At 32.8% G+C, this 12,533-nt stretch overlaps 1 protein-coding gene across 1 annotated transcript; it reads right to left on the bottom strand.

Moving 5' to 3' along the window:
• Window positions 1-832: 832 nt before the first annotated feature.
• Window positions 833-1,699, bottom strand: LOC120091917. Its single transcript, XM_039050086.1, has 3 exons — window positions 1,400-1,699; window positions 1,188-1,258; window positions 833-1,105 (listed from the first exon to the last, which is right to left on the bottom strand). Exons 1-3 carry the CDS (start codon window positions 1,509-1,511, stop codon window positions 965-967), a joined length of 324 nt encoding a protein of 107 aa, XP_038906014.1. The 5' UTR covers window positions 1,512-1,699; the 3' UTR covers window positions 833-964.
• Between the last annotated feature and the right edge of the window lie 10,834 nt (window positions 1,700-12,533).

Genomic DNA, 12,533 nt, shown 5'->3' with positions numbered 1-12,533 from the left:
ATGGGATTTTCCAATTCTTACCTACAACTGTGAAGTACTATAAAAAGAAGGCTCTCCCTTGCTTAGAGAGACTAATTAAGTGCCTTTCTTTAAAACCACTTCTAAATCCATTTTAGGAATTGGAAGTTCTGAAAAGCAGGGTTTTTTTTTATTATTTTTATTTTCCTCTCTTCAGTAATAGTAAATTCAAATCTGAGGTTGGAAGTTATTATTGATAATTGGGTAATGGCATTCACATGGAAAAGTAGAGGAAATTTTTTAGTCTTGGTTGAAAGGTTACGTGTTCAAAGTGAATTGTCAAAGTTTATGCTTAGTAAAACTTCTTTCTTAATGTCTCAATCTTACTTTTTCAATATTGTTTTGTTTGTTGTTAATGTCACAATCTTACTATTCTTATGTCCCAACAACATCATCTCTCTCCAATCTCTAATCCCAAAAAACTCACCTTTTTCCTCACTCTTGTAGCTCTATTGACTATTTGTTCATTCTTATTCCAATTTCGCCACATTTTTTTTTTCTAATTTTTTTTGTCTAATGCTTATCTTAAAAATAGAACTTTTTTTTTTCTTTAATTCACAGTATAAGAATTGAGAGACTTGAACATCTGATCCTTTGATTAAAGTTATCTATTTTATTTCAATTAAAACTATGATCAAGTTTGAAAAACCCTTTTTCAAACGGAGAGATTGAAAAGTACCATCAAACAATCACTATTATTATTATTATTATTTTGAAAGGGGGTCTCTAACATGCGCTTAAAGTTTTTTCCCTAATAAAGAACTTAATACCATAAAATTGAGAAGTGATCAGAAAAGGGAAGAAGAAATTAATATAATAAAAAAAGAACCATGTAAACGATAGAAAACTATATAATATCATATGTCAAATGATGAAAACAGCAATAATCCTTTTAGTATTTGGATATGTACATAAATAAAACATATCTTTGAAAATTCAATTTGATTCAAGGCTTCTCATTCTGTGTGTAAACATAATCCAAGTGAGCTTCTAACATCATCTTTCCCTTCTCCCATTCTTCTTCTTCTTCTTCTTCTTCTTCTCCTCCTCCTCCTCCTCCTCCTCCCTTCTCTCTTCCTCCCATTATCTACCAAAAAAACCCCCCATTAAAATTCAAAGAATTAAAAAATTGGCAAAAAGAAAATTAAAAAAAAAGGCTATTTAGTTACATGGGGGAAATCAGGCCATGAATCTGCTTGGACCATTCCATGGCTGATCTTCTTGTGTGTTTCTTCTATACCTGCAAATTTTCCATGAAAATCAAAGGGACAGAGAAAAAAGAGTGGGAAAATGGAAGTTTTTAGTGAAAAATAAACCTTTTAAAAAAATTTATGGACACAAGAAAAAGGAAAAAGGAAGGATTTTTATAAGTGGGTTTTACCTTGTTTGGATGATGGAAAACGAGCAGAGGCTGAATGAGAAGAAAAGAGAAGGAAAATGAAGAGAAAAGAGAGGAAAAAGAAGAAGAAGAAGCCATGGGAATTCTGGTTCATTTTTCCCCACTGTCTCTTAATGGTGTTTGTTTTGGGAGTTTGAATGGGAGGAAATGATTATCAGAAGAAAAAACAGGGGAATAGGTCCAGTGGGAATGGAGAAAAAAAAAAAAAAAAGAGATTAAAGAGAATAAAATAGAGAGATTGTGTCTTTGTTGCCTTTTTCAAGTCACATGGAGACACCCAAACAAGGCAGTTATGGGCTTAAAAAATGCCAACAATGTTACAAATACCAATACTCTTTGTGGGCCATACCCACTTTAATTCCTTTTATCTTTTTCCTAATTGTATTATTTCTTTGGTTAAATATAAATTATAAGAAAATTTAAAAGGTTGTATATTCACAATGTCGAGATGTCGATTTCATAAAAATGTCGAGAAAAATATCAATAAAATATCGATGGATAGATATTGATAGGAAAAATTACAAAATTTAAAGTTTTGAAAATATATTTTTATTTATACAAATTTAACGATACAATGAAAATGTTTATTCACATTTTATGCAGATGTCGAATCTATGAAAAAGTAAAAATATTGGCCTATTATGAAATTTTCATGTCATGATTATAAATTTCAATTTTTAAATCTTTGAGCTTTTAAAAGTCTTTTGAAGAAGTAAATATATCTTCTCGACCATTGAATTCTCTAGTTAGTATAAACATACTTAGAAAAATTAGCATTCATATAAAAGAATAGTATGGTGTAATAAGAAGGTATATCTAACTACAAATCTTAGAAGAAAAGAAACTTATATCGGTAAAAGATATTAATTTTGTTACCATTTTAGTTTGGTGTTTAATTGGGTAAAGTGCTATATTTGAGTTGTTCATACTTTTTATATTGGGAATTAGAAAATGATTTTTCTCTCCTCTAAATGTTACGTCATAATTTTTAATCCTAGTTTCTATATGCTCGTCTATATTTTGAAAATATTGTTATTATTTTTATTGCATATATGAGTTTGTTTTGAAAATCTAACTTAACAAAATTGTGTATCGAAATTAAATATGAATTAGAAAAATTCAACCAAGATTATTATTTGTATTTGAGTAGGGGTTTAGCTTTAGTCTCATGTATATTTATTTAACCAATGTTAATTTACTTAACCAAAAGTATGTCCTCAAATATGATCAAAATTAAAAAATTTCAACCGCATCAGCCTAGCAAATCTCTAGTTCCTCTATCAGGCTTTGATGTTGGTGGTCATGTTACATATTCTGTTCTTTGTTTTGTCAAACATGATCTTCCATCTTATACTGATTCTATCTTAGAATATTTTTCTTATCGCAACTTTCATATCTAATGTCTGATTATTTTTCCTTTCTAGTAGTTAGAAAGATCTTGATCCTGATTTGATTCTTTTCAAAAGAGGTTGATATATATTTAGTTGAGTGTTCCTACGTAGTCAGGGTCGCTAGTTTTAATCGAATACTAGTTTGTTGGTAGTTGAACTTTTCGTTGAAGTGATTGATGAACAGAGTTCATTGAGGAACCAAGAGAAGCGATGTGCATATCTCAGTGTGTGAGACTTTGCTATGGTCAATTAGACCTTGCTGAAATTTGAATATTTTGCACTAGTCTATTAGTCTTAGAGAGACATTTAGAAGCATTCATTGGTCTTGTGGTGTTCTCTAGATTATCTTGAAGTGAAACAGATTTTTGGTGAGGGAGATTCTCAAGCCTAAGCTTTTTGCTTGAAGGGTTCTTCTTGTGGGACAAAAAAAGACCATGACAATAGTTGAGAGAGAATTCTCACACTTATGGAGAGCCTAAACTATTGTTCACTAAGAGTCAGACTATTTGTTAGTCTATATAGAAAATTTGTTAAATATATAAGTACTATATTGTAATTGCTTAATTTTATATTTAGTGAAGTCTCTTTTCTTTGGACACATTGCCCCTTAGACATAGGTGATAATGCACCTAATTAAGTTACCAATTTTTGTGCCTTTTTATTATTGCTTTACTTTTTGTTCTTTACGTTGTGAATCATCTTGTTACAACATGATGTGTGACTTGTGACAAGTTATGATACATACATTTAATTTCATCTATAATCATTCAAACAAAATATTATATATCATAATACTCATATATCACTTTTATAAATAAATTTTCACACATTGGACTTTTATCAATGGTATAGTAAAAGTATAAAAAAAAAAAAAAAAACAAAATATGACATGACAAGGCAAAAAACACACACAAACACAAACTTGCTTTGTGTTAAAGTAGAGTGAAAAAAAGACTACTACTTTTATGCATTTTTTTAGGGTTTCATGTGAACTTCAAAACCAAAGAAAACCATAAAGTTGCTTCCCTTATCTAAGTTTTGTATTACATGTGAACTCCAAACCAAAGAGAAACCAAAAAGATTTTTGCTTTTGTATTGGGATTATTACATATCAACTACTCAATATTCTAATGTGTTTTGATTATATTTATAAAAAGAACATCAACTAGTAAATTTTTTTTTTCTTATTATGGAACTAAAACATTTTAGGTATATATGATATAAGTTCTTTTTTCTTGCTTGCTTGATCTATGTTTTTTTAGTACAATAGAGTAGGGGATTCGAACTACAGACCTCGTGATCACTAATATGCTCATATACCAATTGAGTTATGTTCGCTTTGCCTTCATCTAGATTTTTCGATTCTAAATGTGATCCATTTATTAAAATTTGACTTATAAACTTTGGATTAACATTTTTTTGGGGTAATGTTTGGACGTGTTGTGACTGGATTAAAATGTTAGCATGGACTTTTCATAATTTATTGATGTAGGGCGGATCGGAACCCGCAACAAAAGTTGTTAGAACGCCTTGCATCTTGCCATCCAATTTTTACATAAACGTAATCATTGAATTAAAATAGAATATAAATATGTAAATTAACATGCTATAAGAAAAAGATTAGAACGATTCTTACTTTTGTAGATTCCCAAGTGCCATAAACAATCATCTCCTAGTTCCAACGAACGGATCTCCAACAATCTTGATCAGGAACAATTTCTTAAACAATCTCGAACACTACCACGAGAGTAACCTCGTTATTCTCTTAATTTTCAATAAAGAAATAGGTGGTATCTAACTATTGAGAGAGAGAGAGGAGAAAAGGGTTTCAAAGAATAGAGAGGATTTTTTATGGCTTAAGAAAAAAAATTATGCACAATAACACTTGGTATTATGTATTGTGTTGTTTGTGTTCCCAAAGAGCCATAGGGAGGTCTTTATATAGAGAAAGAACCATGCTCTTTTTCTAATATTTTCCTTTTCTATAATTAAATAAGTATTATTTAATTATAATTTGTACAACAATTAAATAATTATTTATACATTAAACCAAATTTAATGTATATATTTAATTATCATAAACATCGCATATGTATGTGCAAAACCTCCCTATTAATTAATTCTTTATGAATCTAATTCACTTGTGTTAATTAATTTGAATCTTATTCAAATATTACTTTCCAATTTAATTATAGATCATATCCATAATTAATTATATATTAATCATATAATATATAGTTTACTCAAATTAATTTGAACAATTCAAATTATCCCTCTTAAATAACCTCTAGTGAGCTAATAAGGGGACTTGGTGATCTGTAGATCAGAAACTCCAACGATATGAGATTAATTGACTAAACTCATTAACCAAATTAATCAATATTCATTAACCGTGGGCACACTCTACTAAAGACCCACAACTGCACTTTTTCACTATAGATATAATCTACGGATATAGACCAATACCAGCAAGTTAGTCTTTCACGAGTATTCATAACTCTAACTGGGTCAAGTTACCGTTTTACCCTTGGGTTACCTCTGACTTCTTAGGTAACGATGCTTCTCTAATGAACAACTTGTTTATGGTTCAACCAATAAACAGAAACCTCTCTCAGGCCAACGAGAAGACAGGTCTCTTTGTTCAAGTCCCGGAGACACCACTTAAGGGAACACTCTTCTACTTACCCTTAAGGTGGGAATGAGTGAATTCCATATTGTATTATTATGTTCCCAACTCCCTACTAGGTCATGTATCCAAAATGGTAGACATATTGGGTCGATGATATGAGCATCCTCACCCATGCAAATCAAAGGACAATCCCTCGTGAATAGAAGTTCATAATATACTCAGGATTAAGACTAAGTCGCCTAGGTCATCCTATTTAAATATGGACCTTCAATCCAAAATCCTGGGTTCTTTCTCCTCTCTACTAAGTTTCCATCAATCCAAAATAGTCAGAGCCCACCACTCCTAGGTTCTCAACTTGAAAATACCGAGGAAGTCTTTGTAGTCATGTTCGTTCTTGTTCGAAGTTTCTTGAAGAAAGTCTTCAAGTCGTTCGTGTGCTGTTCAAGGGAATCTTGAAGAAAAGTCTTCAAAGGAAAGGTTTCTAAAACCTTTTGTTTAGCATGCAGTAATTTACATATAAATGCATATCTCGTTTCTTTGTTTTACTGTAAAATTTATATTCAATGAAAAATGGGATTTTGGATGATCTTGCTTCCGCTTACGGCTCCCTCAATTGGTATCAGAGCCAAGTTGCTAGTTATATATCCCAAATTCCATTTTTTCTGTTGAATCGATTTTATAGTGATGGTGGGTTTAACAAATTTTGCATTCTGTTTCATGTGATGAATGGTTATGAATGTGGTTTTGTTGATGGATGTTTCGGGATAAGATATTTTGTTTTAAGACTTTCTTTATTTATAAATTTGGTTTGTAAAGGTCTCTGTGTTTTTGGGCATATTCTTGCTATAGAGTCTGTAATTCATAAGTTTGAATCGCTCGTGCTATTTCCGGGGAGCTTCAAAAAAGTGTTGCAGAGCATTGTTTCGATGAAGAAGACGAAGCAGTTCTACAAGATCGTGTAGCTAATGCTACAAGATCGCACATCCAGTTTGCTACACGATTACTGCAGAGGGTTCGTTGAAGGGCAGTTTGGTTCGAGCGATTCAAGGCCTGGTTTACTTGTTTCGAACCAAATGACTCTTGCTCTTGTAATAGATAGCCTTTTAGTTTTTTAGGTCTCCTATCCTGGTTCATCAACTGTTAGTATTAAATATACATATGATATATGGTTTATATTATATGTCATATTGTATGTCATATAGTTTTAAAACCCACCATAGGTTATGCATTTATATTCATGCATCATTTTATATTATAAGTGTTATAATATAAGTATATGTATGATTTAAATTATATAGCATATGTTCATGCATCATATAGTATAAATATTAGAGTATATTTATGTATGCATTATAGCATATTCATGCATAATTTATATTATAATTGTTATAATATATGGTTGAATGAATGTATGGAAAGTATACTATAGTATGATTCATTACCTAGTTATATAATTGTTATATATATTAGTAATGAATGAAGATTGCATGAAGTATGACATTACCTTATGTTAATTTATAATTGTTATGATTAACTAAAGTATGTCAAGCATGCAATGAATGTTTTAATTGTTTCATTTATTTATAATTGTTATAACTAAATGAAATTAGAATTAAAATCAATAATTAAAAGTTGCATGCAAACCTTAGGCTTTAATCATTTTTTAAAATTGTTTTAAAACATGATTGAGATGGACCTAAGATCACATTTCCAATGAGATTAGAAATCCAAGTTTAATCTTTTATCGGTTTAATAAGATTAAATTGATTCTTAATAAAAGATTAAATATGTAATAAATGTATCTATAAGAGACCTTTGGCTAAGGCGGGTTTTGGCTAGGTTAGGGTACTTAAGTTGATGGAAATGTCGCACTCCTATCTGGGAACCTACTTGGAAAGGTGAATTAGATAAATTTATTATATGCATGCAAATTTGATCAAAGTCTATTAAAGTGTTTAATGAGACTTCAATCAAAATTATTTAATCATCAAAGACAAGAGTTGTTTTTGAGCAAATTAAACAAACACTAAGATAAAAACAGTAGTTAGATTTTTGCTAAGTTAATTAACACTAGGTAAAACACTCAGTGGGAGGAAAATGAGGTATATGATACTTCATTTTATCCTCTACACGTTTCTCCCTGTAAATTCACACTGTGAGATCTACATTCGGCCTCGAGGCACCATGGGTGTCCCTCTATGGGTGGAATTTGGGTAGGTCAATAACAAGGTGAATTGAGAGAGTATTTATAGTAAGTGAGAGTGGGACGTGTGACAACACATCCTCGGTCTCTTTCATTAGGTTAAATACAGTTTCGTGCATTGCCTCATCATCGGTGTCCAGGATGGCAGTATTGCATGACGCTTTATTCGATCTCCAGAAATGGATAGGGTTGCTTTAGTTACATGTTCCAATCGATTTTTCCCTACGGTTGGCTCATTGGGTCGGAACTCTAAAACCTAAAATAAGGGGTTATAGTTATACAAAATTGTTAAGAATGTTAACAAATTCAGGACCGAACAATGGTGCTGTTGGTTACAGTGACAAGGTGTTGTTTCTGTCTAATGGTTGAGAATGTCTCATTTCAGTGAAGGGGCCCTTGATCACCCTATGGTGACTTTTGTCCCGCCCCACCGAAATATCATTGCAAAATAGATGTAACTTAGTGTACACTAGATTATTTTGCTAAAATCTGATTGGTTTTCTTAAGTGGTTTAATACAAGTAGATTAAAATAGTTTGTTCTTTTTTGGCAAAATCTTTAAAATGGCTATCGCTACTTTAAGTTTACTCGCCGTAGATAAGTTAACGGGAGAGAATTACGCTAGTTGGAAAAACACAATCAACACTATACTGATCATCGATGATCTTCGCTTTGTTCTGATGGAGGATCGTCTTCCTATTCCAGCTGTCAATTCTCCTCAAAATGTTTAGGAAGCATATAAGCGTTGGACACGGGCAAACAAACAGGCCCGAGCATATATCTTGGCAAGTATTAATGAAGTCTTGGCGGAGAAGCATGAACCCATGCTCACAGCTCGTGAGATCATGGAGTCCCTAAGGGAAATGTTCGAATAATTGTCTGCACAACTCAGGCATGATGCTCTAAAACACATGCTCAATGCCCCTATGTAAGAAGGGGCATCTGTTCGAGAACATGTTCTCAACATGATGGTCTACTTCAACTTAGCAAAGATGAATGAGTCGAGCATTGATGAAGCCAGTTAGGTTAGCTTCATATTGGAATCTTTGCCTGAAAGTTTCCTGCATTTCCGTAGCAATGCTGTTTTGAACAGGATTGACTACAACCTGACCACTCTACTCATTGAGCTACAGGCCTTCCAATCCTTGGTGAAAAGCAAGGAGCAGAAGGGTGAAGAAAATGTTGCTTCATCTTTTAAAAAGTTCCATAAAGGTTCGACCTCTGGAACTAAATCTGTACTTTCTTCCTCTGACACTAAAAAGTAGTAGAAGAAGAAGGATGGAAAGGGGAAAGCAAACCATGTAGTTGCTGCTCAAAGGGGTAGAAACCCATCAAAGCTGCAAATGGAATTTGTTCCCATCGCAACCAAGATGGTCATTGGAAAAGAAATTTCCCCAAATACTTGGCAGAAAAGAAGAAGACCAAGCAAGGTAAATATGATTTACTTATATTGGAAACCTGTTTAGTGGAGAATGATGATCCTACTTGGATTATTGACTCTAGGGCTACTGACCATGTTTGTTCTTTATTTCAGGGAATTAGTTCCTGACAGCAACTAGATGCTGGTGAGATGGAAATGCGGGTTGAAACTGGACACGTTGTCTCGACTGTGACAGTGAGAGGTCTTCAATTGCTTTTACAGAACAAATTTCTTGTATTAAAAGATTTATAAGTAGTTCTTGATGAAAAAGGAACTTACTTTCTCTAAAGTGTTTGCTTGAACATTCTTATAATATCATTTTTTTTAATAAAGTGTTTATTTCTAAGAATGGTATTGATATTTGTCCTGCAAAACTGGAAAATAATCTTTATGTGCTAATATTGTTAGCAACTAATGCCCACCATTGAAGAAACTATTAACGAAGAGTTTTCATGAGCGCGTTCGGTTCTTTCCGATTTCATTGTGACCAAAATACTACACACACATTCTAACAAATAGTTATGCAATTTAACACTAATTAACGACATGCTTTGATCTAGTGACACTACGAATACGACCCGCTTTGTAGATGTTACAAGTGTTGTAAAATACTACAAATGGTATGATCCTGTCCATTCATGTGGAGACATGCGAGCGGGGGTATCCTATACAAAGAGACCACGAAATGATTTGTCTCTTTATATTACGCCATTGATAATTGAGACTTCTTTCTCCTCTCTACTAAGTTTTCCTCAATCCAAAATAGCCAGACTCTACCACTCCTGGGTTCTTAGCTTGAGAATACCGAGGAAGTCTTTGTGGTCATGTTCGTTCTTGTTTGAAGTCTTCGTGAAGAAAGTCTTCAAGTTGTTCGTGTGCTTTTCGAGGGAATCTTGAAGAAAAGTCTTCAAAGGTAAGGTTTCTAAAACTTTTTGTTTAGCATGCAGTAATTTATATATAAATGCATATCTTATTTCTTTGTTTTACTGTAAAATTTATATTCAATGAAAAATGGGATTTGGGACGATCTTCTTCCGCCTACGGTTCCCTTCAGTTTGGGTTCCCTCAAGTTTAAGATTCATAAGATATCATTGGATGTTAGTTTATTGGATTTAGGATTATTAAAACAAAATAGACAATAATACAAACAATAACATTTGTTGATTCAACATCTATAACTCTTTATTGATAACGGTTAATTGATAGCATTTACTATCTACGAGTTTTAGGACATAAAACCCAACAAACTCCCACTTGAACTAAAACTCTAGTCAGTGGGTTGTACACAATTCAAAAGGCGGAATAATGTTAAATACAATAAACTAGGGCATCCATATACCCATTACACATCTCCCATTTGCCCTAGATTATATAATGTATATATTGTAGGGGTTAACGCCCTAAATCTCGTAGGGTCCTGTAGTTTGTAAACATGTATATGAACAAATAGTTGTGATATAATAATATGAGATATTTTCTTCACTGTTGTCTATGAAATATAGGACATTTTAGTTGCATTAACTACAAACCAATAAACTAAGATCCCTGGTTATTATTGTAACTTAAGCATGTATGTGGAGACATACAAGTGGATCATACCTTAATTGATAACCTAAATGGTCTGTAGTATATGGATAAAGGAGGGAAACCTTATCCTAGTGACACTACGGATACGACCCGCTTTGTAGATGTTACAAGTGTCATAAAATGCTACAGATGTTACAAGGAGTTTGTATAAGACTGGACCACGAAATGTTTAGTCTCGTTATATAACGCCGTTCACGACAGAGACTTTCATTTCACTAGGATGACCATAGGTAACATGACCTTTATTCTGAGTGAGTTGGGAACTCTTACCTATACGGGTGGTCCTTTGATTTGCATGGGTGCGAGTGGCTAGATTGCCGACTCAAACCTACCACTTTGAGGATTCCTTTGATTGGGAAGTTGGGAACTCAGCTACATAAGATTGAATTCACTCATTCCCCGAAGTAGGGGTAAATAGGTAGATTGCTCCCTTGAGGGCTGATTTCGAGACTTGAACAATGTAGCGCCACACACTTTCTCATGGCCCTAGAAGTGTTCACTCATAGTAGGACTATGATATATTGTTCATTAGAGGAATCAGTGGTACTTAATGAGTTATATGTAACTATAGGGGCAAAACGGTAAATTGGCCCAGCTGTACTTACGAACATTTATGAAAGGTTAATGTACTATTGATTGGTTATATTTGATGGATATAAATATATATCTATAGTGAGAAGAGAGCAGCTGTGTGTCTTTAGTGGAGTGCCCGACAGTTAACAGATAGTGGATATCGTGATTAAAGAGTTTAGTCAGTTATTCACGTACCGTTGGATCTTCAAACTACAGGTTCATAAGGTCCCCTTGGTAGCTCAATGGATTCAAGTTGAGAATCAGTTTTTGGGTTAGTTTGAAGTGTTCAAATTAAAAGAGAGAATTTGATTATATATGATATAATTAAATTGGTTCAATTATATGTGATATAATTGATTTGATATATTAGATACATTAATTGGAGGAATTAATATAAATATGATTTATATTAAATAAAGGAGAAAAGAACTACGGTTTAAATATTACCTATGATGTGATATTAAAACTGTAGGTTATAAATATAATATGATAAATTAGTTATTATATTTATTTATAATAAATAATTATTTTTAGTTGGTTATTTTCTTTTCTCCATTAACCTTGCAAATGGGAGGTTATTTTCAGTTTTAATAACTGAAGAATAAAATGAAAAGAGTTTTCATTTTTTGATTGATCGCATAATTATTGCATACAATCGATCGAGTGAAAGAAAGCTATACGATAGCCTTTTCAAGAGATTAAACGACCAAGTGAAGTTTTCTAGATGATTGCTCATCGTTTACTAAACAATCGAGTACTCTTTGTCAATATGATAGACTTACTATTTTCCCACTTACTCGATCGTATACATCCTCCTTCCATCTACCAAATTCACACAGAGCCCACACCTCCTGGATTCTCACTCCGAGAATACCAAGCTAACCGAGTAATAGTGTCGAAGGTTGTTGTTCGAGGATCAGACCATTCGTGATTACATTGGATGTTCATTGCGTTCATGATCATTTAGACTTTGCTGGGACGCCTGACCAGTGTAGATCGAGGGAATACGTGAAGAAGAGTTCTTCAAAGTTATGTCTCTCAATTCCCTTTATATTTAAGATAAGAAAGCATGTTGTAATTTTCTCTAAGATGCATAATTGTGGTTGTTTGTTTGTAAATATTATATTCTTTCGCAATGGGCTTGGAAAGATCTTGCTTCTGCTCATTGGTTCTCTTGAATAAGAGATCCTTTAGTCTCATAGACCTAGATTCTCTAGATGACCCTTGAACACTTTAGCCGAGAGAGCCTACGTAAATGGATCAATTATGTGTGCTCTGAGGCAATCTTCGTGACGATCATATCTCTCCTTTGCA

The sequence above is a fragment of the Benincasa hispida genome, chromosome 11, assembly GCF_009727055.1.
Source record: "Benincasa hispida cultivar B227 chromosome 11, ASM972705v1, whole genome shotgun sequence".
In the NCBI taxonomy this organism is placed as follows: Eukaryota; Viridiplantae; Streptophyta; class Magnoliopsida; order Cucurbitales; family Cucurbitaceae; genus Benincasa; species Benincasa hispida.
Note: the sequence above shows the minus strand (reverse complement) of the source record. Positions and strands in the feature narration are given on the sequence as shown.

Coding starts and splice junctions, on each gene's coding strand:
- LOC120091917 (XM_039050086.1), bottom strand. CDS start 1,511: ATGAACCAGAATTCCCATGGCTTCTTCTTCTTCTTTTTCCTCTCTTTT. Junction 1,259..1,399: donor TTTTCCATCATCCAAACAAG/GTAAAACCCACT, acceptor GAAAATTTGCAG/GTATAGAAGAAACACACAAG. Junction 1,106..1,187: donor CATGGCCTGATTTCCCCCAT/GTAACTAAATAG, acceptor TTTTTTTGGTAG/ATAATGGGAGGAAGAGAGAA.